This window comes from Ptychodera flava, chromosome 19 (genome assembly GCF_041260155.1).
Source record: "Ptychodera flava strain L36383 chromosome 19, AS_Pfla_20210202, whole genome shotgun sequence".
Classification (NCBI taxonomy): domain Eukaryota; kingdom Metazoa; phylum Hemichordata; class Enteropneusta; family Ptychoderidae; genus Ptychodera; species Ptychodera flava.
Window position 1 is genome coordinate 20932918 of NC_091946.1, and position 20422 is coordinate 20953339.

The following is a 20422-nucleotide window of genomic DNA, read 5'->3' on the forward strand; positions in this document are numbered from 1 at the left end:
TGTCAAGTTAAAAATAGGTCATTTGCATATTTTATGAAGTTTTATAATTAGTCATATAACTCCATAATAACTACACCAAACGTGATAAAATCTGCTGCACATACTGATCCAACAGATATCTAATTGTGATGTAAAGCATTTAGTTGTGTGGAATTAATTGAGGGTTCATTTGCATATTTAATGAGCTTTGTAATTAGTGATATTACTCCAAAATTACAGCATTAAATTTGATGAAAGTTGCTACATATGTTGATCTAATATATATCCAATTGTAATGAGAAGCATTGAGCAGTGCGAGTTAAGAAATAGCTCATTTGCATGTTTCATGAAGTTTTATAATTAGTCATATAACTCTGAAATAACTGCATCAAATGTGACGAAAACTGCTGCATATACTGATCCGACAGATATCTAATGTGTTGTAAAGCATTTAGTAGTGTGAAGCTAATCAAAGGTTCATTTGCATATTTAATAAAGTTTGTAATTAGGTATATAACTCTGAAATTACGGCACCAAATTTGGTGAAACGTGCTACAGATATTGATCTGATAACTATTTATTTGTGCTATAAAACATTGAACAGTGTCATGTTAATATAGGGCTCAGTTGCATATTTAATGAACTTTATAATTAGTGATATTACATTAAATTTAATGAAACATGCTACAAATGTTGATCTGATGGATATGTAGATTGTCCCATGAAGCATTGAGCAGTGTCAAGTTGATTAATAGCTCATTTGCATATTAAATAAAGTTTTGTAATTAGTGATTTAACTCTGAGAGTACTGTGCGAAGTTGATAAAAGCTGCTACATATAGTGTTATTACAGATATCTGATTATTCTGTGAAGCGTACTACTATTAATGAACCTGTTGTAAAACACGTGAGCATATTCAGCTCATATCTGGTCAAAAGATCCATTACATCACAGTAAATCATGGGTCACGAATGCTTGTAACATTTAATTTCTTCCTTACTTTGATGGATATCCTCACCTCAAGTGTGCCATTTTGGTCAACAGGCCCTTGAATGTTATTCAATTAATTAATCTTTATTACACAACATAGCACTCTCAAGTATATTGTAACACAAATCATAACTCTCTCTGCATAGTCAGTGATTCATCATTATATACATTAAGTGGTCATTAATATTATCATTGCTGGCACAACTTTTAGATGCTGGAAAATCTGTCTGCTGTTTTTCACACAACATATTTGGACAGGTCTGAGACCTTTATAGTATGAACAGTAAAACCTGTCTCAAGAGACTTATTCAGGGACTGATAAAACTGTTAATGTGAATGTTTGGGTGTCTTGAAACTACACATGGTGCACCAGTTTCAGAGTATATAACCCAGGGATCTTGAAATCTTTTCTCGCATGCTCATTTTAGCTCTGGTCAAAGTCTAACGCTGACAGTTGTGTGCCTGCCCCCAGGCCAAGAACTTTGCTGTCGATCAATGGCCAATGATAGGGCAGGATAGTTTTTGAAAGACAAGATATGACAGACTATTTCCCCAGAATTCATTATGTTCACCGAAAATCATGGTTCAAAATATACAATAACGTTTGTAAATCTCTGATTGCGCTATCATTATTTTTTGGAATTTTTCATTTTTTTTAGTAATTTATGAATGTTATTAGCCAGAGCAAGAGCACAGAACTGAGGAATATGAAAAGTGAATTTGATATTTCCCCTTCCAACATACATGTATTGTCAATGTTAACCGATTTCTGAATTTGATTCTAAAGTTCTAAAATTTGTGTTTCTAACAAAATACTGGCTTCATTATTACCATCCAGCCAATTTTCAATCTCTTCAAATTATTTATATTGGCAAACTATTGAGAAATCTGATCGGAAATTGGGGTAAGCTAAGCAGATATACCGCTGTTTTTGTTGGATTTCACAGGCTAAATCGATTTCACAATCTCGCTGCTTACTTATTCATTCGTTTCTGCTGCAGTTCCAGAAAGTGCTGCGTTACATTGAATGATTATGCCCTACACCTTTATGATTCCTTAATCGAATTTCATCCAGAATTAGGTCGTAAAACCGAAATCACTAGAAGCAAATTAAGGCATTACCATACAGAAAGATGTTAGCTATAGGTATTGTGGCGCGGTTGTCATTCAAAATGATGATAAAACCTGATGAATATAACATGTGCATGGTAATTATCTCAGGAAAGCAAACACAGAGCAGCTGAGTCAAAGATCTTCCGAAGCTTTTACAAGTAATCACCGTGACGATCTTTTTTGTTGATATTAGCTGTCACTTTTAAAAGGATGATGACAGTCATCTTTAGACCAGATTTAGGTGCTACAGTAAATGAAAATGATTAGCTTTCAAACTCACAACATACAGCATCCAGTCGCCTGGCGGAGAGGCAACAGACAGAACTGCTTGGCCAAATCCCCACTCATAGACAACATTTTTGCCTGCTATTTGGCAACATAGAGCTGGTAGCGTCCAACAACCTGCTACCAGTTTCCAGACTATGCCAAGGTTATCTGTTGCCAGCCTTAAATTCGTGACAGTAAGTATCTTGAATGCAGGATGATGTCATTGCAGTGAAATGTACATTAGTGAGGTGGGACTTTGACTGCATACAATACAGATGAGCAAACAATACAGAAATTTTGTGGCAAAAAAACAGAACTTAAAGTTTTTCCATTCACATGTCCTGAAACTTTGAAATTAGAAGTGAGTTTAAAATAAATCTGAACTTTGACAATTTGTTTTCACCTCACTGTGAGGCTAGAAGCCATGAGTAACTAGATAACTTGCAGTCAAGAACAGTCTATACTGTTGAAAGACGCTTGTCAGTTTGTGCTGTTTAGGCCTTCTAGACTTATATGGTGACAAAATTCAGGGCAACTTGCTGGCCTTTGACACCGTGACAAAGGAAAAATGGATTTGTAATCCATCAGAACTACACCCCAGGTTCTTCCTTCAGAGGAAGATGAATGTCTCATGTTACTGGGAAAAGGTAATATAGGAAAAAGTGTGGACAAGGAACATTTGAATGAGGAAAATTTTAGAAGAACTGGAACAAGCCAATACACACTAAATGACAATTACAGAAGTGATAAAAAGATCTTTGCTCTTGAGGGAAATGTGTGAGTAATTATTAATTTACATTTTCCAACCAGGCTTTTGTCATGCTCCTGGGTATACTTTTTTCAGTTAGAGCAAATTTAGAAAACAGATCTGGACCATTTAATGGGTAAGGGATGCCATCAACAACAGTCAGTAAACATTTCAAAACCAGATCTCTTTGGAATAATCATATAAAAAAATAATAAGCAAGTCTAATAGTAAATTAGGTATGATAAAGCGTATTTTGGGTTTCGATGCTCCGCAGAATGCCAGTAAGATTTTGTATTCAACCCTAATTAGGAGTGGCTTAGAATATTGTAGTTGTCTGTGGGCGGGTACATCCAAGCAGAATATAAAGGCTTTGGAAGGGGTTCAACGAAGGGCTACTCAGTATATCCTTCACTACGCGGATTTAGATTACAAAGACAGGCTTTTTAAACTTAACCTTCTGCCTCTAACATACAGAAGAGAAACAGCGGATCTAATATTTTCCTACAAGTGTTTTAATGTTTTTTGTGATGTAAATTTGGTTGACTTTGTTTTTTTAATAGTTCCACTTCCAATTATCCCAGTACGAGATCTAGTAACGACTATTTAAAACTCAAATCTCATTCTTGGCTCACAGATTCATTTACACGTTCTTATTTTAACAGAATTGTTCCCTTATGGAACCTCTTGGATTCCCACATCAGATCTTCAGAGAGTCTATCTCTTTTTAAATCTAAAGTAAACTTGTTTTATCTACAGAAATTTAAAACTCATTTCAATTCCACTGACACTTGTACATGGATATCAACATGACGCTGTCACAGTTGCCATCCAACGTAATTTGCTCCTGTGTGAGATTTTATCTGACATTTTTTTTTTGTTTATCATGTGAATGTTTGATGACCATTTTATCTGATTGTCGTTGTCCTTTCATTTTTTTTTTCCATTTTTGATGTATGGTGGTACAGTTCTAGAGGTGTCCGACACCTGTTTGTCTGAACCATTTACTGGCTTCTGTTTCAGTCTCGACTTTGTATGTGTTTTCTCTTGTAGTATAGTTGTTTTATTATTTTTTGGGTGTCCATGTTTCAGTCTTGTTATCTTTGAATGCCAGTGACGAAGTATAATAAATAAATAAATAAATAAATAAATAAATAAATCTTCAATGTGTCTCTTCTCAACCTGAACTGAAAGAATTCTCTTAAGAAAAGTTAAAAGATTGCAAGCTCAACCACTTAGTGAACAGCAATATGACTTTTGACAAAGGAAAATCAAATTACACACATCTGTTATCAATGGGGATTCTGCAACTGCCTAATGACTTTGCACACTGTTATAGCTCTGGTATAGCAACATCTATACCATGCTTCATCACATTTGAGTATTTTTGACACAGCACCCAAATAACAGAAATTCATTAAATATGCAAATTAGCAATTTATTTACACAATACTGACAAATGTCTCTGTGTTCAATTAGAGCTCTGTGTGATCAACACCTGTCAAAGTTTCATCAAATTTTGCACAGTCTGTTAAGAAACAGAGCTCTTTTTGAAGAAGCACTTATTATGCAAATTGCACTAAATATGTGTGCCATACCAAAAACAATGGATAGACATATGTGTGCAACAGTGTGTTATCCTTGTACCAAGTTTGAAAGAAGCTAGGCCAGGCATGTCTGAGATATCTGCCTGGACGAACAGACAGACGTAAGAGCCCTAAACCATAAAGTCGTCTGGACTTCGTCCGCACATACTAACAATCATCATGGGCAGTTTTGTGATATTTACAAATGGAGGTCAAATGATCATTCAGGGAATGATCAAATTTTGAAATATATGTGTATTCTGACAAAAACAACATTTTTCAGTTTACTTTCAACTCAAGTGTAGTCGCTTTATCATCATACACAAGATTCAATGAAAATAAATGCTTTCAACATGACAAAATTATGGAATTCAAGGATCAAACACTACACATCTGATCAGTAGCATGATCTTTTCACATTTGCATAGACTTCGCATGATCTGGCTTGCATAGGGAAGGTTCCTGCTGAAGAAAAGTCTCTTGCCTCTGCATTAACTTTGATAAATCAAAATGCCTGGAACAATATTTTAATACATCAACAGAGTATATCAAATGTGAAGCATTATTGGGGAGCACACCATTAACACTTGCAAGCCCCATACTCAAAAATCTCCTTCATATTAGGTGTCCCACTGATTTGGAACTGGATATACCAACAGTACCATTAATCATTGTTTTACCCCATTATCCCTGGTAAATTTCCATCCAGCCAGGCTTTGAACACCTGATAGGTTTATCTTGTACACAGCAAAGGTTCACGAGTAGTTGTAGATAAACATGATTAAAGCATCAATTATTCCTTTCCTTTTCAATACTGGTATTTATATTTCACATTAAACTGTAGGAAATAGGTTGCTTTTATTTATTGACACTGCTTGCATCTTTTGTACAGAGGCAAGGCATGCTGAAATAAGTCTCTAATTGACATATGATCTTTGAAAAGAGGCTGTAGCTATTTGTAATCCATCAGAACTACACCCTTGGTTCTTCCTTCAGAGGAAGATGAATGTCTCATGTTATTGGGCAAAGGTAATATAGGCAGATGGGTGGTTAAGGAACATTTTGAATGATGAAAATTTTAGAAGAACTGGAACAAGCCAATTCACATAAAATAACAAGTACACAAGCAATAAAATAGATCTTTGCTCTGGAGGGAAATGTGTGAGTAATTATTAATTTACATTTGCCAACTAAGCTGCCTTTGTCATGCTCCTGGGTATACTTTTTTCAGTTGGAGTAAATTTAGAAAAAAGATCTGGACCATGTAATAGCTTTGGGATGCCATCAACGACAGTCAGTAAATTTTTCAAAACCAGATCTCTTTTATGTGTTTCTTGTCAACCTGAACGAAAAGAATTCTCTACGGAAATATTAAAAGATCGCAAACTCATCCACTTTAGTGAACAGCAATATGACTTTTGACAAAGGAAAATCAAATTACACGCATCTGTTATCCATGGGGATTCTGCTACTCAATGTTCTTGTGGACAGAATCATTGTAGGTATTCTCGTTAAGGTTTGACATATTCTAACCAGCCAATTGCTGAATCGCCTAGATAATTGGCACTTTCTTGATAGCAATGAAGATTAAAATCTAATTTTGTACGTATTTAGCAATTGACAAGATCACAGCTGGGGCATGATGCAAAGGAAAGCAAACATCTGTTTTGTACTCATTAACGTCGCTGTAAGGCGTTAATTGAAAACAACTGCAGATGGTGTAAAACTCACTTGCGTGGTGAATGCCAAGGTAATTATCTGCTGGGACTTCTTTCCGCAGGTTGCTTTCAACTCGGTGTAACTCATCAACAGCACCACTCATCCCATGCACGACTGCTTCGACACTAGCCAAGTGTTCTCTGCAGAGGAGCAAAACAAGTAGGAATGTCAGATACGATGTAATAAGTACAGTAGGCAAAATTTGCCTGCAATCTGCCTTGGTAAACTTGCAAGGCACTTACCAGGTGAAATTTTTCACTTATTTGCTTGATGAATCATCTGAAAGAATTTCTGCTATTGGGCTGGCATAATGTATAAGTTACCTGCCACGATGTCTGATTGTTGTTTTCGATGTATTTCTGACCAGTATACTATATAATTTTTGCAACCTGTGTTGTGCCTACTAGGTGTTTTAAGGTAGAAAAATGTAGGTCTGTATCAGCATTTGTGCAGGGAATTTGCTTTGAACTTATTGGAATTTGATGAATACTTCTCACAGAATTTCATGCACAAGATTTGTGTCATTGTTTGATAGGCCTTTTTAAATGTGGATGTTTCATTATAATGGAACAAAATTTTTTCTTTGTTTATAGACTTGTTTTATACTTGAAAAAAAAAAGCTTTCAAGATTTCTCTCTTTCATCGTTTTCCTTCACGACAATTACAACAAGAGTAATTACAAAAACACACGTTGGAAAAATGCTTAATATATCTATTTACCATACTGCCTAAAAACTAGTACTACTACTTACTGGATGCTAATTTTTTCATAGCGTTGCATTATCTGGACGTCAAGTGTTTGAGGCTCCTTTTGCAACCATTTCTTGAAGTATTTGTCGTCAAGATGCTCCAGCATTATCTGCAAAAGAAAACATCATGCCAGTTGCTTTGCGACAGTTCATTGCTTAATGTAGGGCAAAATTGAGACCGAACTACGACCTAGATTTTAAAGGGTTAACAATGCCTCCTGGGAAGATTTAGCAGTTTAAGGTAGTATGTACCTCAGGGACAGATATTTGGACACTCAAATTTTTACAATGCTTTTTTGATCTATCACCTGTGGGGCTTCATTTTGAAACTCATCGAGTAGGTAAAATTTCACCATCTTATTCTTAAGAAATAAACAACTTAATATTTTCCCCGCAGAGTTAACATATGGATAGTGGTCATTGTGAATCTGAAATATCAGTTATATTTAGGAACTTTGTTTCTCTCGTCCTCAATTTTGCATGGTGACCCCTGAATTTCATTCTTGATTTCGAAAGGGAAGGATTTTAAGTTCTTTGAAGAGAGTCTGAGCAAAACCTCATGTCTTTCAATTTAGAAGCACCTGCACTACATTAAAGGGGCGGGCAGGATACCAAAAGGAGCAAGACGGCAGTACTGCTCATTATTCGAGAAATTGCTAACCAAGCAACACAGGGACAGAGTTTCAGAAAATGTAGCTTTTCGAGTTTGTTTCTATAAACAAGTTTAAAAACCAATGTTGTCGTCATTGTAAATACATAAGCATTTAGTTTTGAAATCTGAGTGTTTCACACCTACTTTTTGACAATTTTGTTGGAAAAGTTAGACAAGAAACGTTTGCTTGCATATTGAAAACAGCTGTCAATCCAATGATTGTGTAAATCACATTGTGAATCTTCTGGTGTATATTTAATCCTGATCCTTCTGGTGTATATTTAATCCTGATCCATGTTGGTTTTGTAAAAAGATCCAAACAATGCTGCTGGACTCCTTTCAGCTTATGCTCAGCAGCCGACTATGGTAGTAGCTCTCACATCCAGGCTATGACCAAATCATGCAGTGCCAAAGAAAGTACTTGTGAAAAAATAATATTTCAGTGTTGCTTTATGCCAACTTTTCTATTTTATTTCACTTTGATCCAGTCCAATGATCACAATTGTGCAAATTTGTGAGAATCATAACCTTACAATGGTGCAAATCAACATTTTTGGCCTTCTAGATTGAGACAAAAATTCAAAAAAGTTCATGCACATATTTGCAGATTTTAAGATATCTGTCATAGGCACTGGATCATTATCCATTTCTTACTTTGAAAAGTTACTTTTAGACTACATGATACAGACTTTCAGTCTGAAAAACTAAGATGACTGCAATTTCGGCCATATATAAAAAGCTTTCTTGAGACTGAGTGCTTTCTAGGACTGCGCTTGAATCCTGATAGTCAATACCAAAGGTTTACTATGCAGTATGTAGTGTCAGATTTCTTTCACATACACCAAGGGTGCTAAACAGTTGGAAAAACTTGTCAAGACAGGGATACAGCAAATGTAACACTGAAACTGACCAGTGTTTGATTAAGTGGAGTAGATACTAATCTGAAAAGCTGTGATTCTGGACAGCTGCTTAAAACAAAACTAAGCTTATCTTGAAAATCAGATTGGACAGCAATCCCTTGGTGATATTTAAATACTAGATTACACTGTTCTCATTCTTTCTGCCATCAAATTAGGCTGGTTAATGTTCTCCATTGCCGGCAAGGAATTAAATTCCTACTGGATACAATTAGATGCTTATCTTTTTTCATCCTCTCAAGGTTTTTTTAATCTTGTGCTATCCTGACTTTTACTGTTTAATCTGTATCATGAGAGCCATTTCCCATATTTACACTGCGGGGAGATAGTGTATGATATGTCGATGCAATTTCTGATGTGATAAGCTAATTATTCCCCCAGGCATACAGATAATGTTCACAATGGATGCATTCTTTCAGTATCAATGCAGCTGTGGTGGTTAAATGCAATGTGTACTGGAGAGTTGTATTGCTCCACTAGAAAACAAAATTGACACAGAAAAAACTAGTTTTCTTCTTTAAAATGACTGGAATGTAATGCAAGAGACTTCATGAAAATGCCATTCTGCACAAAGCATGTTTTACTTATTTCACTGTAATGGCAGAGAAAATAATCAACAAATCTATCGGACATTAAAGTGTCACTAGCTGTATCTATTTGCAATTTTTTGTCAATATGATAGTTTTAAATCAAAAGCAACTTCTGTGAAAGTATTTAAAGAAGTGGAACCACAGAACTCTTCCAAACATTGGTGACAAACATACAACATAGATTTTAACAATTAATTATTAAGTTTTACTTGCAAGTCATGTAGAGCCACCAGGAGTGAGTATAATACACCTTTCCATCTCAAAGGATTGAAATTGTGACATTTTCAATGGCTTAGTAACAGTAATCAAAAACATTTCTCCAAAGATTTGATAGTATTCATTTTTTGTAACCAAAATGCAAATAAGATACAGCTAAATATACCAGGCTTTACGAAGGGAGACAAGTTTGCAAGTTTTTTTTAATTCATATTTACCTACAACTATTTTCTTACTGAAACCAAACATTTCTTTCCTTTAAAATTTCAAGCCGCATGATTGTATAGTGTTGTATAGTGATGCAATAAACATGGCTATGCACCATCCATAATGTTGCATTATTAATGAATTTATGTGGTAAAATGCATCTTCACACCGTGCTGGGCTAGACATTACCAAGGGGGTACAAATGCTTAGCAACAGACACAAGCATGAGGCAATAAAAATCTTACCCAGATGTAGTTCTCTCCTTTGTGTCCTATTATTTCTTCAACACCAGCCATTAGATAGTCAGTGGCCTGAAAAGAACAGATCTTTGATACTACAAAGTTGACAAATTATAATTCTGTATTTGACATATTATTATTCTGTATTTACCGAGGCTTTTCCTTGAACATATTACTCTTGATATTCAATGAGACTTTAAAAGTATACTGTCACCTGTTCCAATTTTGCCACAGTTACCATGGAAAGAGAAAATCTAACCAATCACAGATTTTAAGCGGGTGGGCGCTTTTTAATAAAAGCGCCCTCACATGAGCATTTTGAATACCAAGAAAGGCCCCTTTGACTATATATGGGCATATTTAGATTACAGGTGACTGTATACCTTTAACCGTAGGTATATGTTTTTTCGGCAAGCTATTATAAAGTCAAGTTCTCAAAACATCCACGGCCAGTAATCTAACACTTAAAGGCAGTGAGAACTCTAACAAAAATGTTACAAATCTGATGGTGTTTATTCCAAATGTAAACTGTTGTTCTGTGTGAGATTCTCAGATATTTTGTTGCTTTAATAGGTTGGGCAAAGCTGATACATGAAGGCAACTCCAGTTTGTATGTTTGTTATGGCCCTAGCTTACTTAAATTAAAGATGAAACATATTTTCTTTCTTTGTGCTCTTTACATGGAATTTGTTGTTAAATATGAGGCATGACTAAATTTTTAAACAAACAATGCTGAACTTGAAAATGGCATACCATCATATAATTACAATTGCTTTTCAGATTCATAATTTTTAGCTACTATAGACTATAGTCTATAGAAGCTATTGGGATGGGTATCCCTGCGGCGTCCGTCGGTCAGTATGTATGTATGTATGTATGTATGTATGTATGTATGTCCGTTTGTGAGGCGTCCGTCCACTCAAATATCTTGAGAACCGCAGTACTTACTGATTCGATATTTGTTGTGTAGATGAAAAATACGATTTTGAGAAACTATTTTTTTTGATTTTTGATATTGTTGAAAATAGGCAAATTAATGCCAAAAAAGGTGTTTTTGGTAAAAAATCTTCTTCTTCATAACCGCTGGTCAGACAGCTTTGTTATTTGGTATACAGGTCCCTAGGGGTAACCCAACTTAGACTTGTTCAAATTGTGATGAAATATGCAAATCTGTATTTTTAAGGAATTTTTTGTCATTTTTGGTCAAAATTTGACTTACATTGTATGTAATTCTTGTACTGTATAAACCCTATCAATTCACCCAGAAAAAAATAATTAATATGATTTTAAATAATTGAATTAATTAGGAAATCATCAAAGCCAAAATAATTTTAGTGTAGAATTATCAGAAAGTTCAACTTTTTTTGACAGTTCATAGTGAAATGCTTACCATCTTGGAGGATTAAAACATGTAAAGGCAACTTTCCTGAATCCCAACTTTGACATATTCTGAACCGTCATTTATTGTGCCCTGTATGTTATTTAAAAGAAATTGCTCAAAATTGTCAATAGAGATAGAGATAGAGATAGAGAAAGTTCTAATTTCCATTTATGGTTGACTTGGTAAGGATAAAATAAAATTACTTTTTGAGGAAAAAAACAGAGTGGTCAATTAAAAGAGTGGTCAAAGTGATAGGGTTTTTATGGTAAAGCTGGGCTGTATAAAGATTCCTTATGTGCTATTTATAGCAATTATGCAATCTGTGTAAACAGTGCAATGAAAGTGTACATGATTCCTTATAATGCTTTTGATGACCTTGAACTTCTTAAGTTTCAAACCTTTGTCTCTTCAGTGTGCTTTCTCTGAGTATGTACAGTCTCAACTTATTAAACAGAACTCACAATGTTAATCAAAGATATCCACCTTCTTCATCAATACATGTGTCACAAAAGGTTATTCTCTACATAACTCAACAGAGCTCTGTCAACTGTTGAGTTGCTTGTTCTTTCAAAACCGCTGGTCAGACAGCTTTAATATTTAGTTTACTTGTCCATAGGATGACCTTAGTGAGATAATTTCATACAGTAAGGAAATACTTAATTTGTATCCATGTCTATAGTAGCTTCAGGGACTTTGGCCCTATGTTTAAAATTTGATGCTGGTAGGACCAATCAGAAGTTTGAAATTAGTTCTTCCAAAGAGGATGTTAATATGCATTGTAATGTTTGTTGGAAGGCAATAACACTGCCATCTACACCCACTTCAGTTCTTAATTTCATTCCAACTCTTGGAAATATTGTTGGATCACTCCTAAGTGTTTGTTTTGAAACATAACTTCTGTATTTTACATTTTGTGCTTTTCATAACCTTTTTTACCTGACTTTCAATTAACTTTTGGAGGCAAAACATTCCTGACCTAGTCTAGAACTCTAAACTTTGTCTTTGGTCTTCGCTGATGGGTGAGTATGGGCAAAGACCAAAGAGTGACGAAGTTTAAACTTCTAGAATATTCATGACCATGAGGTAGGTGGCTTCAAACATGCATATACATGTAAGGTTCCAAAAGTAGATATTCTTTTCGACAGGAAACAAAAATATGTATACCGAGCAGCAGGTTTCCAGCTTTAAGATTTTGCCTCTCAGATGGAACTAGTTACGTTTCACAGCTGAAATTCATTTACATTATGCATGGCATATGTTGTAAAATGTGACACAGGGGTCGGTGTATTTTCAACCTACACGTTTCACAGCTGAAATTCATTTACATTATGCATGGCATATGTTGTAAAATGTGACACAGGGGTCGGTGTATTTTCAACCTAGTCAAAAAATTTGTTGAGTTGAACATTGACTTTCTGCGACTCTTTCCTGGTTAGCGCATTTCTATGTATAAGCTTAGCCTTTAGCAAATTTAAAAGCAGTAATTTGACACAGATTCACCATTCGGTCTGTGTCATTATGTCGTATTTCTGATGAATTACAATGTCAATGCTGTATTTGCTTTGGGGAGGGGGAAGACATGTGAACTACAAGCAAACATAATAGATGAGAATTCTCTTGGAAGACAAATGGTCTGTACTTGATTGTTGCATGTACCATGCTAGGCGCATAGGGACAAATTGGAATTGTATATGTAAAAATGTACAGGCCAGTTTGATTACAGATGAGTTCCCCAGTGTGAAATGAGAGCTTGAGTAGAATGCATTGCCAATAGAATCATATTGGTGTGGCAGTTCTAATCTGAAAGGGTTAAAAATCTTGAAATTGTACAGGTCTATTTGAGATCTTCAATAAAAGTAAGACTTATTCACGCCCCCCACCCTAGAGTATAAACTGCAATATCAAAGAAAAATTGTTAACATCATTATACTTCAAATTGGAAAGCAAAATACGGCTTTAGTGGCCTATCACCTAGACAACAGTACATTTAGAGGCTGATATTTAGCTGAATTTCAACAAGTCATTAAATATGCAAATGAGCTGATAATCAGGTATATCACAACCATGAAACTTTCATGTAGCTCAGAAATCAGATCAAATATAGTAATTCAGTTTTGATATATTTCCTTACAGCAATTCATTAAGTATGCAAATGAGCTATTAATAGACATGTCACGCTCACCAAACATCTGGAAAACCAAACCTAAGTATGATCAATGTACTATGGAGCTCTGATTAAAATTAGTGTGTTCAGCATGACAAAATTAGTCTGAGAGCAGATCAGTATATATGCAAATGAGCTTACAGTCAGTATATCATGCTCACCAAACTTGTAAGAAAGAGCCACTCTTTGTCTCAAAAGTTTAATCTAATTCCGTGCATTCAACTTTGATATATGGCCTAATTACACAAGTTCATAAAACATACAAATGAGTATGTCATGCTCATTAAGCTTTTCCTAATCCAAATCAAAGTATGATCAATGTGTCTCCAAAGTGCTACCAAATTTATTGCATTCAGCCTTGATACATGTACCCAACCTTGTTTCAGAAGTTAATAAAATATGCAAATGAGTTGTAAGTAAAATGTATCTCAGAATTCTGATAAAAGTCATAGTTGCAAGTTTTTATAAATGGACTAATTACAATAATTCATTAAAATAGGCAAATGAGCGTGTAATCAGTGAGGCATGCTGCCAACCCTTACCCATGATATCAATATAAAAGTCAGTACCATAACTGTAGAGTCAAATCAAATTTCATTAAGTTCTACTTTTGATATTGAATGTGAGCCAAAATTTAAATGAGAGAAAATTTGTCTTAATTATGCAAGCTACAGAGACTTAGATTCACTTCAGTTCTAGATAATCCTCAAATAAATCATCACATTTGGTCTGATAGTTTTTAGGCAATCAGCTCCACAAATTTGTCTTCAGACGGACAGGAAGAGTTTATTGTAGGACGCACTGAGGGCTGGATGTGCTGACGAACACACTGACACACAAAGATAGACCAGAGGGAACGTGCCTAGTTAAGTTTGCCTTCCACACAAGGGGGCCAAAAATGCAAATTTAAAATCCCCCACAAAACATCTCATAAATTTTATGTGATGTCCATCAAAGTAGAGGTACTCTAACAATCACTGTATGGTTTCCATCAAATTATTTTCAATAGGGTTGTGACTAGGCACACAGAGAGGGGATTTAACATTTACGTTAAAATGGCTTTTCTTTTCAGTTTCTTTCAGCATAATGTGTACATTACATTGTAACAAATAGCAGTGTATCTGTTTCACGAAATGAAAGAAATATGACGATGCATGGAATGTGTTTTTTTCCAAAAAACTTACATTGGTGTTCATTTCTTCAAACATGCTTGGTTTATGACTGTCCGCCAGGTGAACTCTTGTTACTTTTACAAGTGGCTTCACACTAATTCCCTGTTGAATGGTACAGAAACACAAAGTCCAGTTACGCACATGTATGTACAAGCGTACCGTGCCTCACCTGCAATTTTAATTTACTAGCTCTTGGAAATACAGGACTCCCAAAATAAAACACAATTAACCCTTTGAGTGCTCTAATTTTTCCCAACAAATTTTTAGTACTGCAGCAATATTTTACCAATTTTTGTAAATTTTTCTGTCATTTTTTTTAAATTTCGGACCAGATGGACATCACACTTCATTGGTTACAGTCTTTTTATCAAAATTTTATATAAAGGAGACCAAAGTTGACCTCGGCACTCAAAGGGTTAATTGGAAAATGGCTTCTATTTCCCATGACTTGCAAGAAGAAGGGTCTATAGATCTGCATTTAAAAGTACATTGTTGCACACGTTTATGATGACTTGCAATTATGAGTAGACAGTCAGCAAATTGATTTTCTTTTATGCAGGGATATCAATGGAGATTGGTTTTTGTGACAGTGACAACTAACACAGCTGTGTGAAAGTGTGTTTCTAAGTAGCTTCTTGAAGGGCAGCAGGGCAATTTGTTTTTTTTGTACCGGTTGGAATGGAAAGGGCATGTGATTATTGCTCATAAAGAAAGGGAGGAAAATTTTCATTGAAGAGGAGGATGACTGCATAATAGTCAAAGGATACTTATTTTCTATATATATTGCACATGCTTTAATAGGTATTAGTGAGTGAAGAAGAAAGATGATGAGAAAGAGAAGTTTTCCCATCCAACTTTTTGGGATACATTGTGGAGGCATACACCACACCTATTGATTTTCTGTGGTTCACACTGCTTCAGTTAGGGTGAGTTTGCAGCAAACAAACACATGTCAGTTGGAAGCCAAGTAAGACTTCAGCATTGCTATTTCCTTCCAGCTTTAACAGAGTTATCACTGAAACATTCCTTGACAAGTAGTTTTTCGATTGTCAGAAGAAAAAACTGTATTGCTGACCAGGCAAGGAAGATACACAAAAATATATTTGTCAAAAACACTGGGGAAAACTGCATAGTCAGCATTTTTACTCCAGTATGAAGACATCTCTTTTTGAATACATTTTTCAGACTTCTTATTCTCAGTCTTTTTTGACAGTTTAAAAACTGCAATATTAAAATGATATTTTTGTAGCATTTCTACACGCAAACCAATTGAATGTGCTGATGCTGCAATACTGTACCCTACTTTATGGTTGTATGCGCCTCGAAAGTGACGACTTGAACTATTGCTGAAACTTTCCTACATGAAACTTTCAGCCATACTCTTGCCAAATGAAGAATAACAGTCAGGGGTCACCATGCAAATTTTGCTACTAGAGAAACAGATTACCTGACATTTACCAATATTTGAAATTCAAAATGGCCACCATCTCAGTGTTAACTCTTTGGAAAAAAATTAAATTTTTGATTTTCGAAAAACTATGATGGTGAAAAGTTTTCTTTCTCTAAGAGCAGTTGTAGATCAGGAAAGAATTGCAGAAATTTGAGAGTCTGAATATCTGTCCCCAGGGCGTGTTCTATCTTAATTTGGCAACTTTAAAGTAAGGCCGACAGGACAAGCAGCAAATAGAATTTGCATGTCTGTTGCATTTGCCCAGGAGAAGGGCAGCAGGGAGCTTATGTAGAGGGGAGAGGGCCAATGAGGACATCTAAGAGAGTGGTTTACAAGAGGGGAATAGGGTAAAGAGACACTAAACAGGTTAATTTTCAAGTTACAGCAATACGGTAGATGCAAACATGTCCCCTCTAAATTTTAATTTTGCTCAAAATATCGTAGAATGCTATGAACTATATTGAGAAATAAATCACACCTGGTCAAAATTTCTCAAACTTATCTGGTTGGCTACCCCTGATTATGAAAAGGCTTTCAAAACAATCTAGCTATCATGGAGCCTGATTGATTACACAGTTAGCCTTGCATAATACGCAAATAAAATATGTGATGTGATAGATAGTTTTCAATGCCAGTTGCCGCTTGCTGATGAGCTTTTGCATGTGATGCAGATTCATCAGTGCGACTCATAATTTACATTGAGTATCTCACTCAATCTCAATTTAAAAAGTCATTGTCCGGCACAATGAAAATTACTGTCGCCCATCTCACATTTATACTCTCCTCTGAAAGCAATATCTGCAAATTTTGATTGATGAGCACTACGGCCCAAAGGCGCCCCATTTTGTACGGTATATAGCGTCCCGAATTTTCGCCACACATACGTGGAGTGCGCGTTCAGAGAGTCAATTTCACCTCCCGCGTCATGTTGAAAATTTCGCCGTATTTCCTTGCTGCGCATCTAAATATTAATGAAAGAGCAACAGGTCCTATTTCCCGTATATGCTGCCCTTACAATTATAATATTTTGGGAAGAATTTCACGAGGGAATTCCAAAAATACGTAAGCGATAAGAGACATATGCAAAATCAAGTAAAAACACAGTCAACAGCAAAACGATCTTCGACTCGTCATTTCATAAAAATAAGAGGGAAACTAAAAAAAATAAAACCATAGAGTTTTAGTTACCCTTCATGATGTGTGTCATACCAAATATCATAAAAAATAACAGCGAAATGAAAAAGTTAAACCAACGGTTTTTTTCAGATGTATTTTTCATTTTACGATGTGTCTACTCTGCTCGATTTCCCATAGAAAACAATGGCGTTTAATGTACTGAACAGACCGTACAACTATCGCTCGTTCAAATTTCTCAATTCCGAACCAATTGTAGCGAAAAGTGGCACGGTGTTTCCTTGATATATATACAAAATTGCTGTCGTTTTAGTTTTTAGCTCCCATAGCCATATGTATATATGGCAATGGAAGCTATTCTTATAGGCTAGGGAAATGTCTGTATGTATGTATGTCTGTATGTCTGTATGTCTGTGTGTCTGTATGTCTGTATGTCTGTATGTCTGTATGTCTGTCCGTCAACATCAAAAACTCCAAAACCGCTGTACATTTCATCTTGATATTTGGTGTGTACATGGATGATGGGCTGTAGATGAGATTTTGTTCAAATGAAGTTGTCATTGCCAAAAATATGCAAATTAAGTGAAAAAATGTAAAAACAGTCAAAATTGAAAAAACTCAATAACCACTGAGCAGATTACATGAAAAATTAGCATGTAAGTACTTTGGGCTGACATGAAATGATTGTGCACATCTTGGGTCAGTATCTTGGACTTGCTATTTTTCATGAATTTTTTTGTAATTTTCTCCCATTTTTGGTCAAAAAATCTCCTGCTCCGAAACCACAAGTCCATTGATTTGAAACTTGGTATGGAAGTGCATAGGAGTGACCTTTCCCAAATTTGGGCAAATCGAGGTGACATTTGCATATTTTTAGTTTACACGTCCATAGACTCCCATGTATAAGGCAGATCTCCATAGACTCCCATGTATAAGGCCACGAAAATAAAAATTTAGTTTCTCATCGTATTCATATTGCAAAAAGGATGCAGTGACACAATTTTTAGTCCCCACGGATGAAGTCCAGTGAGCTTATAGATTGGGTCATGTCCGTCTGTTCGTCCATCCGTGAGTCCATCCGTTCACGCAGATATCTCGGATATTTTGACAAAATGTCATGAGACCTTGATGACCTTTGATCTCAAATATACATATTTGTCCATAACTCAGTAACCACAAGTGCTACCACCCTTCATATATGGTATGATGGGACAGCTTATGACGCCACATATTGTACCTCATTAATTATGCACATATCTAATTTTGAGCGAGCCAATAGAGCTGGAGGTCTGATTTTTGGTATATAGGGATAACTTAGCAAAACAATTTTTTTGACAAAATGTCACGTGACCTCGGTGACCTTTGACCTCAAATATACATACTTGTCCATAACTCAGTAACCACAAGTGCTACACCCTTCATGTATGGTATGATGGGACAGCTTATGACGCCACATATTGTACCTCATTAATTATGCGCATATCTAATTTTGAGCGAGCCAATAGAGCTAGAGGTCTGATTTTTGGTATATGGGGATAACTTAGCAAAACAATTTTTTTGACAAAATGTCACGTGACCTCGGTGACCTTTGACCTCAAATATACATATTTGTCCATAACTCAGTAACCACAAGTGCTACAGCCTTCATGTATGGTATGATGGGACACCTTATGACGCCACATATTGTACCTCATTAATTATGTGCATATCTACTTTTGAGCGAGCCAATAGAGCTAGAGGTCTGATTTTTGGTATAAAGGGATAACTTATCAATACAATTTTTTTGACAAAATGTCACGTGACTTCGGTGACCTTTGACCTCAAATATACATATTTGTCCATAACTCAGTAACCACAAGTGCTACAGCCTTCGTGTATGGTATGATGGGACAGCTTATGACGCCACATATTGTACCTCATTAATTATGCGCATATCTAATTTTGAGCGAGCCAATAGAGCTAGAGGTCTGATTTTTGGTATATAGGGATAACTTAGCAATACAATTTTTTTGACAAAATGTCACGTGACCTCGGTGACCTTTGACCTCAAATATACATATTTGTCCATAACTCAGTAACCACAAGTGCTACACCCTTCATGTATGGTATGATGGGACAGCTTATGACACCACATATTGTACCTCATTAATTATGCACATATCTAATTTTGAGCGAGCCAATAGAGCTAGAGGTCTGATTTTTGGTATATAGGGATAACTTAGCAAAACAATTTTTTTGACAAAATGTCACGTAACCTCGGTGACCTTTGACCTCAATATACATATTTTTCCATAACTCGGTAACCACAAGTGCTACACCCTTCATGTATGGTATGATGGGACACCTTATGACGCCACATACTGTACCTCAATAATTATGCGCATATATCATTCTGAACGAGCCAATAGAGCTGGATGTCTGATTTTTGGTATATAGGGATAACTATAGGAGAGAAATTTTTTGACCAAATGCCATGTGACCTCGATGACCTTTTACCTAAAATATATGTTTATGTCAATAAATAAGTAACCACAAGTGCTATGTCCTTTGTATTTAGTAGGATGGGAGACCTTATGACAACACACGCTTTACCTCATTAATTATGTACACATCTGATTCTGGGCAAGCAAATAGAGCTAGAGATCTGATTTTTTGGCATATAGGGATTAATTAGCAATATATTTTTTTTTTCAAAATGTCATGTGACCTCGATGACCTTTGACCTTGATTATACATATATATGCATATTTCAGTAACCACAAGTTCTATACCCTCCAATTTTGATAGGATATTAGACCTTAAGATGTCACATCTTGTACCTCATTTATAATGCGCATATGTATTTCTTGGCTGGCCAATACTGCTAGAGGTCTGATCTTTTTTCCCGATTATAACCATAACTTAGACATGCCTCATGTGTTTCAAATTGGGAACAACCACATAGACCTATGTGCCCATAGATCTCAACATATACACTCCAGTGATACTTCTTAATGACCACATTTTCCTGCCCCATCAAGACTAATACTCCTATTACAAGTGGGGACTATGTCATTGTAAATGACTTGTTGAGTTAATGGTTGTATCACAGTATTCGATATATCTAATTCTGTATTTTTTCCATTTTATATTCTGAATAATTACATTAAACA

At 35.5% G+C, this 20422-nt stretch overlaps 1 protein-coding gene across 4 annotated transcripts in view; it reads right to left on the reverse strand.

Annotated features, from left to right (window-relative positions):
• LOC139118885 (Na(+)/H(+) exchanger beta-like) overlaps positions 1-20422 on the reverse strand; it is a 125992-nt gene that overhangs the window by 9732 nt on the left and 95838 nt on the right. For all 4 annotated transcript variants that reach the window (XM_070682441.1, XM_070682442.1, XM_070682439.1 and 1 more), the window contains exons 15-18: positions 14699-14788; positions 9976-10041; positions 7152-7258; positions 6412-6539 (exon numbers count right to left, since the gene is read on the reverse strand). In XM_070682441.1, the coding sequence (XP_070538542.1) occupies positions 6412-6539; positions 7152-7258; positions 9976-10041; positions 14699-14788 (391 nt within the window). The remainder of the gene's footprint in view (positions 1-6411; positions 6540-7151; positions 7259-9975; positions 10042-14698; positions 14789-20422) is intronic.